Below are 24,044 nucleotides of genomic sequence, written 5' to 3'. Positions count from 1 at the left end.
AGCTCAAGCAAGAGGTATGATCTCTGCCTCACGGAGAAGCTCTTCATCGCCCGTGCAGACAAAGCCAGATGCCTCAACGAGCGATCTGAGTTGTGTCGAAGTGTCGCCATGAGAACAAATATTACTTGTCAAATTTTGTCACCTGATCCTAGCAGAATATCGCTTAGTTGATAATAATTATACAAAGTTGAAATTGAGGTATTTTAGTATTTTACCACTGTCTCTCGTTCATAATATGATTCATATGGCGCATGACCGGGGCCCTGCCAATTGGGCTCTGGGTGATATGAGCAATACATAACCCTGTCCCGCCCAATCCACATGAAAGGCGCAGCTTTGAGAATCCATCCCCAATCAATACACACAAGGTGTACACCACACGGAATATCAGAATGCAATCGACTCCACTTGTAGCGCACCCGCACGTAGGGAATTTCGTGATCATACTCATAGCCAATCAGAGTCCATGTCCCTGTTTAGACTCATACAAACAAAAGATCCCTTACAGTAGATCAAATAATTTTCGTTGATAAGGAACCACCATATCTCTTCATCTTGTGGGGCGCCATGCTAACTACATGTACATTGCCCGTCCGGTAGTGCAATGTCTCACATATTAAACCAATCATACTGTCATGAGCTACATGTCGTGTTGCTTGTATGGTGCGAATCCATTTTGGTTATAAAGAACCTCGCTTATAGAGAAGTAATTCTCCTGTACAATGGTGTTGGTTATATCAGGAGTTGACTTAGCTATGGTCAAAACAGTACTATCTATACAGTATGGATGCTGTTCACGTTATGAGGTCACCGCTATACACAGGATACTGCATTAATGGAAGAAAACATTACAAACACTGCTACCTTGCACGTTATTTTCAACACAATCAACACACACACAAACACACACACACACACACACACACACACACACACACACACACAAAACACCTTTGACCTTTCGATGGTAGCGGTGCTACGGCAGAAGCCATAGCAACTTGTGCGGGGATTGCACCATTCAACAGCTTGCAAGGCTAAAGAATTGACCGCAACTATTCAGCCTTAGTAGTGGTACACACCACACAGGTATGAAGTGAGTTTTGTAGACACACACACACACACAAGCACACACACACACACACACACACACACACACAAACACAAACACAAACACACACACACACACACACATGCACACACACATGCACATACACGCACGCGGACGGGGGTGCATGCGCGCGCACGCACGCCTGCGTGCACACGCGCGCATGCACACACGCGCACGCACACACACACACACACAAGCACCATGTACCATGTGCACCAACCACGTGAGTCGACAGAATCAGTACAAGGAAAACGTGATGTCGATGTGAACAATTCAAACTAACTGTTGCATAGATATCCTAATCATATGATTAATCTGCGAGAAAACAATCCAATAAGTAAAATTAAAAAAATTCAGAACTATTACAGCCTACATATAATGTATAATTAACTCAGATGGAGAGACAAGGATTAAAATAAAGAAGAAGGGACCAATGCAAAAATATATCCACCCCTGGACAGATTTGTATTCTAGCAATTGCAAACTTTCTTTTCTGAGATAACCGGGTGAATAAACACAGGGAACCAGAAGCTACCTAAGAATAACTGGTGTGGAATAACTGTTGCGGCATCTACCTAATCCATTAAGGAAATCGAAGTACTGTGGTATAACATGCGTGGGATGTGTTCAGTTCATGTGAGACTGCTGTAAGATACAACACGTCACCAAGCAAGGCGGCGGATGAGTGGAGGAAAACCAAATTCTTAACGAGAAGTGTAGAAAAGACAACTGAAAATTATCAAAGATGTACAACTAAGGGGTTGTGTTTATGTGTGTGTGTGTGTGTGTGTGTGTGTGTGTGTGTGTGTGTGTGTGTGTGTGTGTGTGTGTGTGTGTGTACTTGTGTGTGTGGGGGGGGGGGGGGGGAGTAGGATGGGATACAAGAACAGTTTGTGTCATGCTATGGTCATTTATTTTATGATGCATACAAAAGGGTAAGCAGGTGACTGATGACAGGTGTCTAACAAGAAACCTTCAAAACACAAAAATCTTGTCATTACCGGAAGAGCAAACAGCTACTAAGCCCTCACTTGTCACGCAGACACCCATCGGCTCGTCCAGCTCTCCTTTTCCAAACTCAGCCAGCGGTGTGTATGTTTCTGCGGCATATACCTGCAGAGAACATGGACAAAACAGGTGAGTGTACAGGAATAACACGTATTATAGATGGTTGATGCATGGTGATGTATGGATGATGCATGGATGATGTATGGGGGGTCCGTGAATGATGCGCAATTCATGTATGGATGATGGTATCATGGAAGGTATGAGTTAGCATGGTTAAGCCACACTGGAATATAAGCCACACTGGGGTATAATCCACACTGGAGTATAAGCCACACTGGAGTAGAGGCCACACTAGAGTATAAGCCGCACTGGAGTATTAGCCGGACTGGACTAAAAAGCCCCATCTGAACAATTTGAATTGTTTGGCACCAAATAGAAACGTCTTTCTCATTTACTACTGTTGATTTGATCATCGTAGTATAAGGCACACCGGCTTCTCTTTGGATGTATTACTGCTAGGTGTGTAAACCACTTTGCTACTTCTGAAGTATGTTTACATTCATTGAAAGATGAATATGCGTCAAACCAGCAAATGGCAACAATTTCGGTCAGGGATTCAGTAACGTTACCTCAAACAACGTCCTTTTCCATCGGCGTTAACTGAATCCACCACAACATGGCACGTATATTAAATTAGGCATTTCTCTAAATGTCAACATGCAAGCCAAGCATACAGTAAGAACACAGCTACAGTACATCCAAGACTTGGTTGTAGCATTGATGTGTGTCCACTGTATTCCTTGTTCTGTTCTCCAGACATTCAGCACTGCACCCAGGGTGAGTATGCATGGACACTAGGTAAACCCTAAAGCATATGTGCCAGAGGTCCCATTTTGGAAATCATGCTAGTACTAGTATTCATTGCAAGCTTACATGTGAGACACACTTTTATACAAGAAAGTAGTGTAAGAGTAGAATGTACCCTTGTTTTTTGAACTGTAAGAGCTAATGTACTCTTGCTTTACTTGTACTCTGTGCATGCAGTGTACATCACTTTCTGTGTTCATATCAGTGTTGTCTGATGATTGTACTGACCATGAATCACAGACTAGCAACAAACTGACCATGCTCCACTGTTGTATATGTACTGGGTACTACTCTCTGCCTGTAGGTATTTAGAAAGAAGAACACGACAACAAACTCTCCCTTACCATAACACGTCCATTGTCATTATCTGCGACTAGTACATTGCCGTAGGCATCTGTAGTGACATCTTCCGGTGCCTGCAGCTGCCCAAAAGCGCTGCCCTTTGACCCAAACGAAGTGAAAAACCTGAAAGCGCTGCCCTGAGAACCGAACGAAGTGATATACTCTCCATCGACGGTCATCACCTTTTGCAGGAATAAAAAATTGAACATTCACACACACACACCACTGTGGTGACAGAAAGAGTATAGATATAACAGGAGTGTAAGAATAATACTCCAACACACAGTGCATAGCTACTATCATTATGACTGTAGTGATGATAAGGTTACTGGTGTGCAACTGTAAAAATTCAAAACCTGAGGTAAAACATGGACCTGGCACCAACATTTGATTACTATGTATGTATTTATTGTAGCACAGACACTGTTTGGTTTGTGACATGATGTATAGACATGATGTTTAAGAGTCTAACTTCACATCAGCCTATACACTCTTACACTGAAAAGGACAAGTAACAGGCGAACATGGCCAACATGCACTTGCCTAACGTACACATTCATTTCTGATTGGATGAATATTTTCCTGCCCGACCCTGTCCAGCGTATATTCCGATAGATGGGTTGTCAATACCAGTAAAGTCTCATGCACACTAGACATGCAAAAAAGAAACAATATATTTCAAGATCTACATGTAGATGTTGCAATTTCAGTGGATATAATTGAAGAAGGTGGCTACTCCAAACTTTGGATCTCGGCTCTTGCCAGAGAGCAACACATTTTGCAGTGCTCTCAGAGCACAGATTACAGTAACGTTCTGAAGCTCAGCTGATACAGGGGGAATTCCCCGGAACACTGCATATTGCAGAGGGTGGCACTTTTTTGCAGATTTTCTGAGTCAAACATTCTACTTGCTGCTAATGGGCTCTAGACGGCAGTCATGAGTCAGTCAAGTGTCAAGTCAATCAGAATGAAGTATAAGCACCAAAGTTTGGAACAACCACCTATAAATACCTGGCACAACGATATAAAGCTGAACTTGCTACTGCTTCCATTTCTGCTGCTGCTGCTGCTGTTGTAGTAGTTTTAGTAGTAGTAGTTTTGTTGTAACTTGTTGTTGTTGTTGTTGTTGTTGTTGTTGTTGTTGTTGTTGTTGTTGTTGTTGTTGTTGTTGTTGTTGTTGTTGTTGTTGTTGTTGTTGTTGTTGTTGTTGTTGTTGTTATTGTTGTTGTTGTTGTTGTTGTTGTATTCCGCATCATTGTTGACGTTGTTGCCAGATTGACATGATAACATACCTGGATGCGATGGTTGTTACTATCAGCAATAAACAACCTGTTGTGGTACACTGTGATGCCTCTTGGCAATTGAAATTGGCCTTGACCACTACCTGCTGTTCCAAACGCATATCCTGTCTCACCACTGCATGGCACAATCTGTACAGTACCAGTGTACATAGAAGAATATACACCTGTGAGTTGTTGTCTGATGATCGATTAAAACCGTGAAACTCAGAGTTACAGCAAAAACGCTTTTGATTCCTCTCAAGTGTGTGTGTAAACCGGTGAGATATGTAATTCATTTGCAGACAACTTACAACTAGATTTGGTGGTTGGGCTGTGACAGAGCTTTATGAAGACTTTCTAGAACACGAACATGTAGTGATGTACCGGTATGCCAATGGAACCCACATGCATATTCATACATACACACGCTCACGCACACAAACGCACATGCACACACACACACACACACACACACATATACACACACCAATGCTTGCACATACACGCCCACACTACACTACACACACACACACACACTACACACGCACACACACACACACATGCACACACACACACACATGCTCGCACATACACACAGTGCACACGCACAGACACACACACACCCACACACACAATCGTGTACACATCCTCAAACCCCCACACACAAACACAAGCCAAATGGACCCGCCCACCCACACTCAAACGGCTCCACCCACCCAAGTCACACCAATGCCCTCAACCTGCATACCAATGCGCTTGTCCTTTTACGTGCTCATTTCCAAAACTTGAACGGCAAGGGATTCAAAGGCATCTTGAGATGATGGATTGGCTATCGGACCATCCAACAGCAGATAACTTATATTGAAATCGACTAATTCTGGATGGGCTTCGGGAAATTATTCCACTTATAGGCTCACCACACATGTGTGAGTGGTTTAGGACATGGTGCAGAAAAGGGTTTGACAGCACTTACCCCCCCCCCCCCCCCTAGTGAACGTAATATTGTAATACATGTATACTAGATGGCAACACACGCAGTCACAATCTGGCTTCTGAGCACCCACCAACAGAACTAGCTGACACACCCATCAAACATGCACTCCCCCTCCACCCCCTCCCAACACACACACATGCACGCTTGCCAATGCATAATTATGTTACAATCGACTTCCATCCTAAAATTATCAACTGGGATTGTACTGTGTTAAGAGTATATGATTGATCAGCTGTTACATGATTGAAAACAGTCCCACAACTTGATGCTGAACAGTGATATAGGCTAGTTCTATCTTTATGTATACCACAGTACACTGTTAGTGGGTAGGAGAGGGATTTTACACAATACAACTGTACATGTACAGTGTGTACTGTATGGTTATTACCTGAACCCGATGGTTCGCTGTATCAGTCACTGCAAGGCACTGGCCCAGTACGCTGTGGTTCACTTGGACAACACCTAATGGGTAGTCGAACTCGCCAATTTCTGATCCACACTTTCCTATGGTGCTGAACTCGGAGAAATCTTTGTCAGTGATCTGCAGAGGGGATAGACAGGAGAAATCAAGATGATTTAGAAATGGCTAATAGCTTCGTCAAATTCTTCGTACCAGTTTTCGAGGAGACAAAAAGTATAATTAACTATAAGCAGTATTAGTGCCACTGACATTGCCATGCAAGTAAACGCGTTTAGAGTTAAAAAGGGTGTGTAATTCCAGAAACGATTTTCTGCTGCGGTCATCAGTGGACTTTACGGAACTACTTTACTACTTTACGGAACTACTTACAAGTTACTGTAAGGGTAAGCGGTGAACATACAAAGTAAGGGTAAGCGGTGAACATACAAGTAAGGGTAAGCGGTGAACATACAAAGTAAGGGTAAGCGGTGAACATACAAGTAAGTGTAAGCGGTGAACATACAAGTAAGTGTAAGCGGTGAACATACAAAGTAAGGATAAGCGGTGAACATACAAGTAAGGGTAAGCTGTTAATAGACAAAGGTTAAGTAGTCTTGTGTTGATACAATAGACACATAAGAGTTGCTGTTGAATGTGATAAAACTAAGTAAAACGGCTAGTAAACGAGGTGGTGATCATACAAAGTGTAGAAAAAAACATTCGTATAAGGCTAGTATACTCATATTTGTGTGTGGGGGTTTGTGTGTGTGTGAGGGGGGGGGGGGGTTGTGTGTGTGTGCGTGTGTGTGTGGGGGGGGGGGGGGGGGCACGAGTTCTCCCACACCAACAGTCAGTCTGTCTGTGCCACTTTCAGCTTGTTGCCAGCAGCACTGCCCAACATGTCAGCGATGCTTCTGTACTGCGGCCGGGTTCAAGCGTCACAACTGCAATTGTGCTGCGAGACCATCTGCTGCTGAGAGAGCAGCTCTGCCCCTCAGCTGCCCACATTGTAAACGCAATTTCCGCCGTCAGCAGGACCTAGCCAGACATTCGCGGTCCTGCTTGTGATCCGACTCCCGTTTTCTGGTCCCCTTTTTATAGGGGTGACACTTGCCCATCTGGGCAGTCATGCTGCTAGTAGTAGTAGTAGTAGTAGTAGTAGTAGTAGTAGTAGTGGTAGTAGTAGTAGTAGTGTGTGTGTGTTCAGATGTGTGTTTTTGTGTAGGGGATCTGTGCATGTTGCCGGATGTGTCTGTTTGTTGGGCCTTAAATATCAATGTCGATAAGATAAAAAAATCCTTGTGGCTGATAGGAACATCGCACCATCTGACATCGGCAATATTGTTGTTTTGAAAGGGAAGGCAACAGAGGATTTGCCCCTATTCTTCTCTACCTTGGTTCTGTTGCTACACCGGTTTACTCGCTAGAAGAGAATTGTGCCGGCGCAATGTTGAAGCACACAATACCTTTGCAAACTGTGATGTGTTTTGTGCCCAAAACCTGTCCCTGTGCACCAAATGACATCTAAACTTTTCCTGTATAGCCTCCATCCTAGTGTATAGTACTGAGTGCTGGACTCCGCTGAAAGCAGACCTTGAAACCAGGCATTTCAACATGTTTTGGACAGCATTGCCCTGAGGGGTTAGGTCACCTTGCCAGAATGCCAAACCTCCCAGATTTCCAATCAACTCCTGTTTGGACAGCTGCCCAATGCTTCTTTGAGATGTTGTCCAAGTAAGAAAAAAACAGGCGATGGGATGCAACTACTCATGACTTAAAAGCTAGGGACATCCCCATCTTTTGTCGGTCTGAGATGGCTGATGGTAGAATGTAGTGGTTTACGACGGTCATGAATTGGGCTTCTCCGCACTGACTGACACCACCAACAATGTCGATAGTCTGCTTCATTGTTCTGTTGATTATTATTCTCCAAACTCTGCTACCTTGCTTGCCACACATGTCTGGAGGAGCAACACATTTTTATCTCCTTGCAATGTGGCTCAATCCTGTGTTCTACCTGGTATCTGCTCTATAAGCCTTTCATCGCTTATGGTCATGAAATGTCACAAGTTGGCAGTGTGTGCGTGTGGTTCTATGTGCACTTGAGAGGGAATGCATGTATGCAGGTATGTGCATGTTTTTGAGTGTGTATTCTGTGGGTGGGTGGTTGAGCGTGTGTGGGTGCATGTTAGTGTAAGTGTGTGTTTGGGTGTTAACGTGTGTGGGCCAATGTATGAAGAGGAGAGAGTGTGAGTGAAATAACAGTGGTGCTGCACAACAAATACAGGTTTTGCTCGCAACATGAGCCATTAGTTAGTAAGTGATCATCATTGCAGCAAGAAAACCATTTCAATAAAATTGTATTACAAAGAGGTATTCACTTCTGTATGGGTTATAATGTGGGTATCCAATGACAACATAGTTTGTGTAAAATGTACATGTATGTGTAATTGTATGTTGTTGATTACTCAGGGGTCGTCTGTAAACACATGTATTTACTTAGAGAAGTCTAACAGGCGTTTGTGGTGGGTTCGCCTGCAAGGCGTTTCTAAAAAATACATTTCAGAGTGCATGCATACCATACCGCGTGTGTACATGTACATGATGTACTATACTGTAGTGGATATGGAAATCCGGTCGCACGTCTAGCGGCCCCAGGGCGCTGGCCATGCAGCCGTGGGCAAACAGACCACACATGCGCTGGAACGCGCTGGGCGCATCGGAACAACATGACTGTGCACTGTTCTGTACGCGCTGAGGGCGCCGGCCCTGGTTAATCGACTGGATTTCCATGTCCACGACAGTAGCACTGCTACAGCTAGTACAGGTAGGCGTTGAGATGCACTACACTGCACTACACGCATCACGGCAGAGTAGACAGGGACACATGCACAGCCATACTCTGTACTCCCAGAAACATGCGCTTGCATGCAGTGACAGGCAGCTACCAGCAGACTTGTAGGTGTAAAACAGGATCCTTGGGCTTGGTTTCAGGTTCAGGTGCACATGTAGCCCATGACAGTATGACTCAGGTGCACTTGCTTTACATGTACATGCGGCCCTTTTAGGATTTGGTTTGTTATAAACGAAACCTGTTCGCTATAAAGGGTCAATTTTGTATGGTTTCAAACAGGGACATGGACAAGGGTTCGCTATATCACGAAATTCGTTAATATGCGAGTTCGTTATAAGTGGAGTCGACTATACTGTATATGTGTTCATAGCATGGTGTTTATTATGAGTGGTGTTATCTACATTTGGGGGTGGGCGTTTCTGGTAGGTCAAGAAAGAACCGCCTATTAGACGTCTCTTAGTAAATACATGTATTTACTTAGAGACGGCATTTCACTGTGTCACGGTTTCTATTTTGATTCTCGAGGCTTTTTTGAAGTTTTTCTGAGCAGCTGGCTTTACTGCATTGTTGATCAATTTTGCACAGAAAAGAGGCTACTGTTTGCATGTAATCCTTACAACATGATTGGAACACCAAGACTATACCTGTAGTCGGTGGTTGTCAGTATCAGCAATGATCACTCGTTCATCATCTGTTACATGCACGGCTGCTGGCCAGTTGAACTGTCCACAGTTTGTACCCCTCTGACCAATCGTCTGCTTGAACTGGCCATCAACACCGTGTATCTAAGTGTATTGACAAAAAGGAATACAATTTACAAATGTTAACACAACCATGCACCCATACATAGCCCAGATCCAAACATACATGTAGTAAACATTTGGTTGCAGTTCTATAGTGTGAATCTAGCGAAAAGATCGTCCAAAACTGTCAGTCACACCTACATACCCAATGTGCTGTTGGACACCCCATTCCACTTGCACATTACCACCACAGCCAGGACAATTTAGTTGAGATATTGACTTTTCTGACCCTCCAGATAGCCTGTTGGTCCAACATGGTGACAGACCTCATCAGTGGAGGTTGTTCATAATGGTTGATTAAGATACAATAAGTGATTGATGTTGTATAGGCGAAAACTTTCACAATTTCATACTTTCTCTCTAGTGTGGCATGCCCTAGCAAACAAAGGGGTTAGGTGATAACCGACAGTTTTAACAGATGTGACAATACAAGCATCCAGTGTTTGGACATTCAGCACTCGTATGTATGAGTGGCTATTGGCTACTAGTAGCACCTCTCTTTGTTTGTTGATTTTGCACCAATTCTAGTACTGCAGACGACCTGAAAGCATGTCCCAGTAACGCACACTTCCACTAGCTGTTATCACATAAAGCCTCAGTGTCCTATAGTATAGCATGCCACACTTCGATGTAGAAAGCGCAGAATTCCGACTGTTTTACCCTATTATAACATTATCTCTTCACCCGGATCATCCACTATTACCAACCAGCACTGATGAGCTCTGTTGGAGCAAAGCAGCTGCCTTCAGGGTCTAAGATATCAATATCACAATGGAAATGTCCTCGTTGCGGTGGTGATGTGCAATTGGAATGGCTCGGTCAAGAAAATATTGACGAGTGGGGGTGTCACAGGTATTCAAAGTCTTTTGTGACTTACAATGATCACCTTTCTCCAGTTTGATAGTTTAGAAAAACTGATCACGTCTGAAGAGAAATGACACTCTGCTCATATCAACTTCTCAGCTCTTGTGTTCACTGGGTGTACAGGTTAACTGGATGGTGCAATAACGTAAAATTTAGAATGCTGAAGAATTCATCCAAGGGATTGTCTACTACTGTTTCAGACAGTCTTGAGCATCTTCAACCTGACCAATTGGGATCCTTATTTTTCAATTCTACTAATGCACACACAGACCCTCCCGAGCAGGTCATCTATCAGAGTGACATTTACATACAAACTGTACTTGTCGGTTAGCATTGTACTGTGAGTTCAGTTACCTTTATTCTGTTGTTGAAGGAGTCACAGATGATCAGGTCACCAGCTTTGTTGGTTGCTAGTGCCCTAGGAGAGTTAAACTGATCTCTCCCACTGCCCCAACTACCAAACGAGTATCTCGATTTGTGGATCTGTGTGTAATCACGCTGCAATACAGGAGAGCAGTAAGAACAACAGCAATCAACACTAGGACAATAGAGGGAGAAAGTAGTGATGTCAAACCTGGCTGGGTGGTCATACACTTCATACTTCGATTTCAAATTTTCATTGGCCTCATGTTTCGTATAAGGAGTAGATGATGGTATATACATCACCCTAAGGTGAGGGAACACATTTTTGACTATACAACCCTACAAAAATTGATCAGAATGGGTAGCGCTATCAATCCTCCGGAATGTCCATGACAAAGCAGCTTCAAGCGCTGCCATGACCACAACTCAACCTTGAGGCAACAACAATGGAGTCGGCAGCAAAACGAACAAAGGAAAGGACTAAAGTAATATCATTTGTAGCATAACTAGTCATATATACTCATGGTTTTGCCCTGCATAGTGAAACTCTGACTTGAACACACACCAGTGTTGTGTGTATGTAAACTATACTCAACTAATGCATGATGACGTCATACACGTACCACTATACACCCAGTCATGCAGGGCAACAGACTGTAATTTGATACACCGTCGCATAAACTTGTACTTGTAAAAGTAAGCCTTTCAAAAGTAGACCAACCTTCTGTGGTGGAGATGCAGCTACTACTGCTGCCGCTGCTGATGATGCTGTTGATGGTGAAGGTGACAACTGTCTGGAGGCACGTGACTCCAGGGCAGCAAAGCGTGAATCCACTGCGGCAATGCGTGAGTCCACTGCAGCCAAGCGTGTATCCACGTTGGAGCTGAGTGAACTGAGGTTAGTGACGACGGTAGAAACTCTCTCCCTCAATGCATCCATGCCGTTCACTTTCTCTTCCACAGCTGTCACTCGGGTGATGATTGCCTGCTGTTGTGTGGAGATCATTTGCAATTGAGTCAGAATGTCTGAAAACTGACTCAAATAGCGATCTGCGGACTAGACAGACACGTAAAAAATAACACCACCCACGCACACACACACACACACACACACACACACACACACACACACACACATGATCGTATTCACACACAAACACATACATTCACACGCATACACACGCATACACACACACACACTATGAAGTATTATGCTCTGCGTGCACCCAATTGAAGCATTTCTACCTATGGATCACAGAAAACACAAAAATCTCGTGATGTACAACGAGACAATTTCACAAATCCGAAAGAGAGCATTCAATTATTTTGCAAGGAAGAATTCAAAATTGACGGAGTGGAGCAGTAATCTCTGTATATTGAGTAGTACTAACCGGTCACTGCTATCATGGATTTTGGAGTCTCGTCCGTAATTATCGAAAAATTAAAAAATCCGTCCTCGTGCAAAATTGTCTCTAACCCACCCACCGACCCCACCCCATTTTTTCCCATTAATATTTTGATTTTTCCCAATGCCCAGCTAGAAAATAAGAACTCCTGACCCCAGGGTCACTGACTGCACCTGTGTCAGGTACATTGTACTAGTAGCTACTGTACTAGTTTGTTTTGTTTCTGGTTTTTGTTTGTTTTAGTTTTAGCAGGTCTACCAACGGCCATGCACGTCCTTCAACTACATGTTCATCATACTGGTGTTTGCGACATTACGAGTACAGTCAGTACACTGCAAAGCCAGTGAAACAACTGTATGAAAGTCACTGAAAAAATCTATTAATAAAAATGTCGGCGTGGAGAAAGCAATTTTATTAGTGCAATTAGGAGTATAATCGATGCAGACATGGCCAGATTTTGAATAACATAAAAATCCTTAAAAATTCCATGAACTCGTTGTTGTCTGGCCATGTCTGCATCGATTATACTCCTAATTGCACTAATAATAAAAATGTATGAAAAATTGACTCAGAAAAAACAAAAAAATTAAATTCCGCCAGCACTCCTGACCACCCACCCCCTTTTTGCATGAGGACAGATTTTTTAATTTTTTTTATTACGTACGACCCCTTATTAGTTATGGCTCTGATCCACTACTTCATGTTTTCATGTTACCATTCTGGATAAGGGACCTATGCAAATCTACATGTATAACCCCCCCCCCCCCAGATGAAAACATAATTTCACTGGGCTATACTATGCATACTGCAGATGCACTCCACACCTATGTACACGCCACATGGCTAATGTCATAGGAACAGCCGGTCACCAGCCAGCATGTGATTGTGAGGCCTGTGCTTTTCAATACAATCATCTTGCGCACGTCAGTGTTTTGCCTTGTTGAAGTGTGACAGTCCAGACAGGGTGCGCCGCCTCCACTGAAATATCAGCACCCTTATCATGTGTAATATAATGTCATGCTGCACAGCCAGCTAAGACTTAGGGGGCGTTCGAATTGTCTTCATCAACTGTTCGAACAAATGTTTTAAAGAGATTAGTTGAAGTGTCCCATTAGAAGGGTTACTGTCATTTCAGAGTTTCTCAGTGGAATTGTCATGGCGATGATGACGTCCGATCAGATTGACCATCTCCACGTACAACGTGACGTAGCTATTCCAAATTTTTCGGAACTAATTCATCTCTCCCATCGGATGAGATTGTGGAGTTTCGCGGAGTTTTGAGGAGTTCTTTTTTCTGAAGAGGCCTATAAGGCCACCTCTTCAGAAAAACGAATCTCCTGGAAAAGTCAAAGAGTGACAATTTGGCGAACGTGCCCTTAGAGTATGAGTGTGTACATAGGCAAAGCCAGGTCTTATGTATGCTCTGGTAGCTGCACCATTCAGGCATGCATCAGCCAGTATTTCCCATTTACATGTACACATTGCATGTATACCCAGCTAGGCTGTATGCTAACAGTACAGCACAGTGAGTACAAAGTCATGTAATACTATGTGAGTACATCCATACCATAGAGGGAAGTGAGATCTGCAGTAAGTGCATGTGAACATCAGCCGATGTGGGTCTAGATCCAGGATCATCATGCAGACACGACACGATTAGAGAATGTAGTGGATGATCCGAGCCCAGTCGATCCAGATCTGCTTTGCGTCGGCGACCCTCCGGAACTGATCTCCGCGTTCCATTCTCCAGCAGAACAGTAGCTTCAGTTGGGGAAGGCGGTCGTCCCACAAGCAGCGACAACATCACCACTCCTAGAGAAAACACATCCAGTTTTTCGTCGTATGTTGTGCCCACTTGCAGGCTCTCTGGCGGCATAAAATAAGGCGTACCGGGGCACCGTGTCAGAGTTGTCAAGTCTGCACCTTGACCACCGTGAAGAGAGCGGGCCAAACCTACATCAGCTATCTTGGCTCTCCCTGCCGTGATCAAGATGTTGTGGGGTTTCAAATCGCGATGCAAAATGTTCTTGCCGTGTAGAAAGCGCAAACCTTCCGCCGTATCGACAAGATACTGAAGGCTTTGCGCGAATGGCTCTCTTGGAACAACTCCAATTCGATCACCTAGCGAGCCGGCCATCAGTTCTACCACTATACACGGAGATTGATTGGGAGCAATGCCGATCCCGAGCAGTCGCACAATTCTTTCATGCTGCAGTCGCCGCATGACTAGGCACTCAGTGCCGAATCGCTGGAGAAGAGCTGCACGCCCGACATTGCCCTGTTGGAGTAAAATACTATGTAAGACCTTCACAGCAACAGGGAGACCCTCCAACTCACTTGTATACACAGTGGCATCCGAGCCACGGCCTATCTCGGGTTTGTTCAGGTCAACTTGGACGCATCCCAGCCAAATTGAGTCTGGGACACCAAGTATCTCTTGGAGCTGAGTCTCAAAGTTGAACCTTGCCATTGCATTATAATAGTGTAACACACAATCGTCTTGCTCTCGCAACTGTGTGTTTGATTGTGTCTGCGAGTGTTCAGCACCTTGTTATGGCGTTGGACGTACACTGCATTGAGTGTGTGTGTATGTGTGTGTGTGTGTGTGTGTGTGTGTGTGTGTGTGTGTGTGTGTGTGTGTGTGTGTGTGTGTGTGTGTGTGTGTGTGTGTGTGTGTGTGTGTGTGTGTGTGTGTGTGTGTGTGTGTGTGTGTGTGTGTGTGTGTGTGTGTGTGTGTGTGTGTGTGTGTGTGTGTGTGTGTGTGTGTGTGTGTGTGTGTGTGTGTGTGTGTGTGTGTGTGTGTGTGTGTGTGTGTGTGTGTGTGTGTGTGTGTGTGTGTGTGTGTGTGTGTGTGTGTGTGTGTGTGTGTGTGTGTGTGTGTGTGTGTGTGTGTGTGTGTGTGTGTGTGTGTGTGTGTGTGTGTGTGTGTGTGTGTGTGTGTGTGTGTGTGTGTGTGTGTGTGTGTGTGTGTGTGTGTGTGTGTGTGTGTGTGTGTGTGTGTGTGTGTGTGTGTGTGTGTGTGTGTGTGTGTGTGTGTGTGTGTGTGTGTGTGTGTGTGTGTGTGTGTGTGTGTGTGTGTGTGTGTGTGTGTGTGTGTGTGTGTGTGTGTGTGTGTGTGTGTGTGTAGTCTGTAGACTACAGACTGAAGTTTAGTCCCGTTCCGCACTGGGGTATGCATTCCCGTTCTCACCTCCCTGTTTGCAGTCTACAATAGTACAAACACAATGTCATGGAGACCTACACGTACAGACAGAAAGAGCTCTCTCTCGCCTCAACACTAGGTGGTGAACGTTTTGATCGCAATCGGCCACCGGCACCGCAAACGGCGCAGCCACGTGCCGGAAAGCGTGGGTAGATCCCCCAGTACCCAGTGCAGTACCGCATAAAAATGAAGCTGTCATGGATCGTGGACAGCTAGCTTGCCTAGCTAGCTGGGCGGCCGACCACAAACTGACTGGCGAGTGGCGAGTAGGCAGATACATGTATGCCTGTACATCTGTTGACGTCATCAAACATGACAAACCCACAATACAAGGAACGTAACCATGGAAACTGTTGGTTGCTCCCTAGACTGAAGATCGTGCTATCCACTGAGTCTGTCAGTGTCAGTGAACTGTCAGTGGCTCGGCTTGAGCCGCTTGACACTCGATTCCAGTTGACGGCTTGACGACTGCCATCCAGGGCACACGCCATACCCATTGAGCCTTCGACCGGCAAACGGGCAAGAAAGCACCAGTCCCTGTTCAATGCACAGTGTTTCGTGGAATTTATCTCTCATCAGTTGAGCTTGAGTAAGCTGAGAAAGACTGCGCTACAAGAGCACCACTTTCATCCTGCTCTCCAGGCCGGCATAACATCATGAAGGATTCAAACTTAACCAGGTGTTTCGAATCCAGCGCTAGTCAATCCAAAGATACCTCGCGAGTTACTAGGGAGGTTGCGCACAACGAAAATCACTGTCCGGGATCGAGTAACGAAAATTGCTCCGAAAATCCATCCAAACGTGACCGAAACAGAGCAGATCTACGAAAATACTTTTCGCTACCTGGAGTACTAAAATTCTGATATTTTACGACTCCCTGGCTTAAATGCTCGTACTCGTGGCCAGGATACAGCTGCCTTAGTATTACCTACTGTACATATTGGGTATGGACTGCGCTCAGTTTCTTTTCTGGCGGCAGGTCGGTGGAACACTCTTCCTCCAAACTGTCGTCAGGCACAATCTGCTGGTACTTTTGCTCACCTCACAAAGATTCACCTAGGCCTATAGGCTAGGGTTCCCTGTAACAAGGCCATGCCTGTTGGGACTCCCCTAGTCAAATAATAAATACTACTACTACTACTACTCTTCGCACCCGCGCGGCCGCTGCGTCGACCCCACTACGAAAAAGTTTACGCGTTGTGCGCAACCTCACGGTTTACGAATATTCCTTAGCTTTTTTCGTTAAAAAATATTCGTTACGGCACTACGAATTTCCGTTGTGCACAACCTCTCTCTTGACTTGCTTGTGTGAGGGAAGGGGCTAAAAGAGCATACAAGAGGGAGAAAACTCAAGCTTTTAAAGTGATGTTAGAGTAATTCATCTCATAGTACAGAATATGCTACATCATCAGCAAATCAAGTACCAGTACATGTAGTCTCTTTGATGCATATTCTAGTATCATGTCAAACAAATGTTCGGCTAGGAGCAGGATTGAGGAGAAACCAGTAAGGTAGACCTATATCAACAACACAATTTTAAAAGGTGAAAGGGAACTGCACCGAACAAAGTTACACCATTGTTTAAGCAACATGAACACACACTATGTACGTACATTATATCTAATCGCCACACACACACGTACACACATACACGCACACACACACATACACGCACACACACACACACGCATGCACACTACACACACACGCACACACACGCACACACACACACGCACACACACACACACACACACACACACGCATGCACACTACACGCATACACGTAGTCACAAACATCCTCATACACGGAGGTGTGCAAAACAAGAAAAAGCGAAATGTGCTTTGGAAAGGACATGTGAGGAGTGGTGGGATTACTATCTCTCGCCTCAACAGTGGGTGAACGTTTTGATCGCAATCGGCCACCGGTACCGCAAACGGCGCAGCCGGGTGCCGAAAAGGCCCCGTTCGTAAGCATTTCGGAAAGCAATCCTCCAGTAGATCTACCCAGTGCAGTGCCGCATAAAAATGAAGCTGTTATGGATCGTGGACAGCTAGTCTGCCTGGCTAGCTGGGTGGTCGACCACAAACTGACTGGCGAGTGGCGAGTAGGCAGATACATGTATGCCTGTACATCTGTTGACGTCATCAAACAAAACAAATCCACAATACAGGGAACGAAACCATGGAAACTGTTGGTTGCTCCCTAGTCAGATCCCTACGGACCCTAGCCTGAAGATCGTGCTATCCACTGAGTCTGTCAGTGTCAACTGTCACCTGGTCACTGACTTGGCTTGACACTCGACGCCAGTTGACGGCTTGACGACTGCCATCCAAGGCACACGCCATACCCATCGAGCCTTCGACCGGGCAAAGGTGCAAGAAAGCACCAGTCCCTGTTCAATGCACAGTGTTTCGTGGAATTTATCTCTCATCAGTTGAGCTTGAGTAGGCTGAGAAAGACTGCGCTGGAAGACCACTACATGTACTTGTCTTTCATCGTGTTCTCAAGGCCATAACATCATCAAGGAATCAAACAAACTTTACCAGGTGTTGCGAATCCAGCGCTAATCAATCCAAAGATACCTCGCGAGTTACTAGAGAGGTTGCGCACAATGAAATTTCGACCGGCCGGGTTCGAGTAACGAAAGTTGCTCCGAAGATCCGTCCAAACTTGACCGAAACAGAGCAGATCTACGAAAATACTTTTCGTTACCTGGAGTACTAAAATACTGATATTTTACAACTCTCTGTCTTGACTCTTCGCCCCCGCGCGGCTGCCGCGTCGACGCACTACGAAAAAAGTTCAAGCGCTGTGCCCAACCTCACGGTTTTCGAATATTCCTTACCTTTCGTTAAAAAATATTCGTTACGGCGCTACGAATTTCCGCTGTGCGCAACCTCTCTCTTGACTTGCTTGTGTGAGGGAAGGGGCTAAAAGAGCATACAAGAGGGAGAAAACTCAAGTTTTTAAAGTGATGTTAGAGTAATTCATCGCATAGTACAGAATATGCTACATCATCAGCAAATCAAGTACTGGTACATTTAGTCTCTTTGATGCATAATTCTAGTATCATGCCAAACAAATGTTCGGCTAGTAGCCCTTTCCCAAAGGTGCTCGCCCTTCTTTCGCCCTTTTTGCCCCTTTTTGGAAAAGCCCGTTTCTTTCGCCCTTTATTGCGTTTTTTGGTGAATATCGCCCTTTTTGAGCTCTTTTAGCTGAAAAAGTGCTAAAATCTGTTTGCTCATGCTTGCGATCACAGTTTCCGAGTGCTCGATGGGCCCGGGCCTTGGCACGCCGCTTTTTTGGGGGCAACAAGTTAGTTGATGAAGCTTGTACACAATGCTGTAAAAAGTGGGTTTTTTGAACTTTACTTCCTGTTTTGCCTTTCTTGAACCCATAAATGGAAGAGTGCGTATTCATTTCTCAGCTTGTGTTCATATTTGAACATGTATCATGGCTATGCTTCACTGAAAAAAGAGCACTTTTTGCCTTTTTTCACTGAAAAAAGAGCACTTTTTCAGCATATTTTGAGGGACGCGAAAAGCACTAAGTGCGAATTAAAAGAGCACCTTTGGGAAAGGGCTATCGGCTAGGAGCAGGAGTGAGGAGAAACCAGTAATGTAGACCTATATCAACAACATAATTTTAAAAGGTGAAAGGGAACTACACCGAACAAAGTTACACCATTGTTTAAGCAACATGAACACACACTATGTACGTACGGTATATCTAATCGCCACACACACACGCACACACACACACGCACACCCACACGCGCACACACACACACGCACACCCACACACGCACATACACACACACAAACGCACATACACGCACACACACGCATGCACACTACACACACACGCACAGACGCACACACGCAAACACACACACACACACGCACACACACACACACACGCACACACACACACACACACACACGCACACACACACACACACACGCACACACACACACACACACACACACACGCATGCACACTACACGAATACACGTAGTCTCAAACATGCTCATACACGGACGTGACGACGTGTGCAAAACAAGAAGAAGCGAAATGTGCCTTGGAAACGACATGTGAGGAGTGGTGGGAATACTATGACAATGAAGGTGAGATTCTGGCACTAACCTGCAACAACCCTACAACATTGCGCTGTTTTATTCTTGACAGTGCTAAAAGCAATAGAATGTGCAGGAATGGACTCGGATGGAGAGCCAAGGCCGGATTAATTTATACAAAAGAGAAAGATTTGGCTAAAAGGGAAAGGACCAAGAAACTACAAGTTACGCTACACTATCCACTATAACACCACCAGTTACTAAACAATCAGCCCATGCGATAACATTGCACGACACTGACCGACGGTACTGACGTTCTACAACTAACTGGCTAACAGCTGTAGCCCATCTTGAATGCGCACTCCAACAGCCTTGCATCTTGGAAGGTTCTAAGCATCATAGTTATAGAATACAAACATAAGGAGGGGGACTTGCAATTTGTAGTTCCTTGCTCCTTTTTCTTTCTTATAAATTCATCCTTGGCTCTCCATCCCAGTCCAATTCTATACAAGGCGAAAGAGAACATGGTGAAACACAAACAATAGAAATAGGATTCTAATCATGCTAACAAAAATTCGGATTCAACTCTCCAGGAATCAACGTTGTGCTGAGGAACAAATCAGAGCGAAGGAACTACTTCGAAGTATAGTATTTACAGAAGGCAATGCTGCAGATGTAACACATACATGTATAAAAAATACTTGAGGGGCTGAGATATCAAAGTGTGATTTCCCACAATGAATATACGAGCAACACAGCCTTCAAGGAGTACCAACAGCGAAAGTCGTGCATTAGCTACGAGAAGGTGATAATCAAAAGCCGTATTGAATCAAAACTCACAGCAGAATTTGCTGTATGTGTCCAACTTGTATTCATAAAAAAATATCTTCATCTCTTGTAGGATCCAGGGAAATAGTCTGGGGAGATGGCATCCGTGCTGCCTGATTGTCTGCTAATTTGATGAAGGGAAGTTAGGTAACGTGCCATACCAAATGCAAGTGGGAGCAGGTTCCCAATTCGCAGCTATGATACCTCCATGGAGGCAATAGAACCTTTTAAAAAGAAGGTGCATTTAAAACATTTGGATCGGGACGAGGTTACAGGGAGAGATTTCATCATACCAACACCAAAAGACAGGGATATGACTGAACAGATGCATGGACATCCACAGTTTTATGGGACGCACAGACACACGGACACTGGGACAGGGTTATAGACCAATGCACCCACTTGTGCATGTACAGGGGACATGAACAGATATAGGGTCAGGGACTTGAACAGATACAGGGTCAGGGACATGAACAGATACAGGGTCAGGGACCTGGACAGATACAGGGTCAGAGACCCAAACAGATACAGGGTCAGAGACCTGGACAGATACAGGGTCAGAGACCTGGACAGGTACAGGGTCAGAGACCTGGACAGATACTGGGTCAGAGACCTGGACAGATACAGGGTCAGAGACCTGGACAGATACAGCGTCGGAGACCTAGACAGATACAGGGTCAGGGAGATGGACAGATACAGGGTCAGAGACCTGGGCAGATACAGGGTCAGAGACCTGGACAGATACAGGGTCAGGGACATGTGCATGCACTGGTAAAGGGACATGGACAGATACAGAGTCAGGGATACGGACGGATACACGGTCAGGGACATGGACAGATACAGAGTCAGGGATACGGACGGATACACGGTCAGTGACATGGACAGATACAGAGTCAGGGATACGGACTGATACACGGTCAGGGACATGGACAGATACAGAGTCAGGGATACGGACGGATACACGGTCAGTGACATGGACAGATACAGAGTCAGGGATACGGACTGATACACGGTCAGGGACATGGACATGCACTGGTAAAGGGACATGGTTAGGGGCAGGGACAGGAACAGAAACAATTACAGTCTGTTTCAAAAAGATTAGCAATCAAGTTTGGGTCTTAAAAAGTATGAAGATAAGGGAAATTTGGACAACAAAGTACATAAAACGGCTTGTTAGGATACGGCAAATTGTTCTGTGAAGGTTTCGGAACAATTGGACCAACCGTTAAGGAGTTAGTATTTCGGCCAGGTTTCTGGCCTTTTCCCATGGTTTATAATTTGCCCTGGAAGCCAGTATCGATTTGTTATCAAAACCCACGATTTATCCCTTCCTTTTTGGCCTTGTGGTTGTCTGCGGACCATGAAGTTGTGAGTTCAAATCCCAACAAATCTTCAAGTCAAACATTTTTTTCTTCTTTTATTCATTGTTTTGGTGATCACGCTGGTACAAGACAAAGAAGCTTTGAAGGTGGCTGCGCCAAAAACGACTTGTTGTTGGAGCTCGCGTTTCCTGCCGAACTGACTGACACTTGACTGGCTCACGCTACGTGGAGTTGTGAACACACACAACACTGAAACCGTGTGAGTGAACACGGAAGTCATTGCGCTGTAGCTACGTGTTGTTGAATACACCGGCACATCGATCGATCGATTTCTGTTTGAGAATTATTTTAGAATTATTTTAGTATTAATTTTGAAGATCGCCAATTTATTTGAATTTAGGAGTCAACACCGTCTTCTATCAGCTTTCACAGGCGTCTGCTTTTCTCAAAATGTCGTCGAAGTCACACGGATAGCCTTGGGAATGAGTCTGTGTCGATGCCGTTTTCGTCAAATTGCATCCGCAGCAGCTCAAACAATCTATTTGGTCACAAAACGGACGCATCCCGCTCGTCAAAATGTACCAGACTTTCGACATGTCCTCTCTGACTCCATATCAATGCGAGGAAGAACTCGTTTGTTGTAAACCAGACGAACACTTGGTTCACCTCTGTGCACCATCGCCTCCGTCAACGTCGAGATCGACTATTTGCTGCAGCAAAACGTGTCAATACCCCTGAGTGCTGGGCTGCTTATCGCATTTCAAGGAACTGCCTCGTCGCTGCCATCCGTAAAGCTAAACGTCACTGGTGGAAGAGAGTCAAGAAAATGTGCCACATCAATTGTCCTCACACCGCTATACCTGATATACAAGGAGTCGATACCTTAGCGGTTACCAACCCTGAGAAAGCGAACATCTTCTGTCAACAGTTCGCCAAGAATAGTCAAGCTACACCGTCGTCGGATGCAGATCATCGTGATCTCGCCATGCCTTCTTCTTCGGAAACATTTGCCATCCGCCCTCTGTCTATCGTAGAAGTATTCAAGGCACTGTCGACCCTAAGTGTGCGAAAGTCTACAGCTGGCAGTCTTCCTAACAGGATCCTACGAGAGACAGCAGAAGTGCTCGCCCAATCCCTCACTGCTCTCTTTAACCGCTGCACCACTTACCGATCCCAACCCCTTGAGTGGAAAGTTGCAATCGTTACCCCAATTTACAAGGGTAAGGGAAGTCGCAATGACCCTGCTAACTACCGGCCGATATCTCTGCTGAATGGTGTGGCAAAATGCTACGAAGCGTTAATCAGCCGCCAGGTGTACGCGTTTGTAGCGAAACACAAACTACTGTCGCCGAAACAGTTCGGGTTTCGCCACCACCGAAGCACGGTTGACCAACTTGTGCATATCACATCAACTGTCAGCTCTGCATTTGATAACCGGGCCCAGTGTGATGCCGTCTTTCTCGATTTCTCGAAGGCATTTGATCGTACCAGCCATCGCCTCCTAGCCTCATGTCTGTCCGGTTGGTGTGCACCTGACTCATTCGCGTGGCTGATGGACTTCCTGGAAGGCCGATCGATGTCTGTATGGGTCGGAACCTCCTTATCAACCCATATGTCGCTCACCGCTGGTGTGCCACAAGGCTCCCACCTAGGCCCTCTATTATTCAACATTTCTATCAACTCCCTTCCCAGCATTCCCCAATCCAGCGATCTGACTCTGTTTGCGGATGATTCCAACATGGTCTGCGTTTCTCCGCCTACTGTCGTACCCGCCGCGCACACTGCCTCCCTGCAACTAGACCTTGATAGATGTGTGAACTGGTCCCATAAAGCTGAAGCAGTTTTCAATGCTAACAAATGTGTCCATGTTCCCTTTTGCAGACCTAAATCAAACCCACCTGATCCCAGGACCGTCACCATGGCCGGTACGTTACTGACCCAGCCCTCTTCCCACCACCATCTGGGCATCATCCTCACTCCTTCACTCAATCTGTCCCCCCATATTCAACACATTACCAGCAAATTTCGAGGTCGGGTTTTTCTTTTAAACCACATGTCCAACTTCCTTCCTTTTCCTGCTGTGAATCTTTTGTACGGTGTCACCTAAACATGTCTCCACAGCCTCCTGCCCACACCATTCACGTTCACACACCTTGCTCATAACACCCTGCCCACACCAGACATATCCATTTACATTGCGCTATTATCACACTGCTAGCTCTACAGCCTCCTGCCTACAACATCCACACGCATTGTTCACCACCTCCTGCCCACACCAGCCACACACTTCGCGCTCACACTGCACTGCTAGCCCCTGCCTTCAACA

At 45.3% G+C, this 24,044-nt stretch overlaps 2 protein-coding genes and 1 long non-coding RNA gene across 3 annotated transcripts; all 3 read right to left on the bottom strand.

Moving 5' to 3' along the window:
• Positions 1 to 1,332: 1,332 nt before the first annotated feature.
• LOC135818277 (uncharacterized) lies at positions 1,333 to 3,487 on the bottom strand. Its single transcript, XR_010553660.1, has 2 exons — positions 3,328 to 3,487; positions 1,333 to 2,221 (listed from the first exon to the last, which is right to left on the bottom strand). It is a non-coding gene; the product is annotated as an uncharacterized LOC135818277 (long non-coding RNA).
• An 839-nt stretch (positions 3,488 to 4,326) lies between these two features.
• LOC135816988 (E3 ubiquitin-protein ligase TRIM71-like) lies at positions 4,327 to 11,997 on the bottom strand. Its single transcript, XM_065330093.1, has 5 exons — positions 11,605 to 11,997; positions 10,875 to 11,018; positions 9,498 to 9,638; positions 5,988 to 6,140; positions 4,327 to 4,755 (listed from the first exon to the last, which is right to left on the bottom strand). Exons 1-5 carry the CDS (start codon positions 11,887 to 11,889, stop codon positions 4,327 to 4,329), a joined length of 1,152 nt encoding a protein of 383 aa, XP_065186165.1. The 5' UTR covers positions 11,890 to 11,997.
• A 1,829-nt stretch (positions 11,998 to 13,826) lies between these two features.
• LOC135816987 (serine/threonine-protein kinase pkn2-like) lies at positions 13,827 to 14,759 on the bottom strand. The gene has a single exon (XM_065330092.1). The coding sequence runs from the start codon at positions 14,757 to 14,759 to the stop codon at positions 13,827 to 13,829; it is 933 nt and encodes a 310-aa protein (XP_065186164.1).
• Positions 14,760 to 24,044: the final 9,285 nt, after the last annotated feature.

This window comes from Sycon ciliatum, chromosome 5 (genome assembly GCF_964019385.1).
Source record: "Sycon ciliatum chromosome 5, ocSycCili1.1, whole genome shotgun sequence".
NCBI classification, from domain to species: Eukaryota; Metazoa; Porifera; class Calcarea; order Leucosolenida; family Sycettidae; genus Sycon; species Sycon ciliatum.
This window is presented reverse-complemented; position numbering and strand designations above follow the sequence as displayed.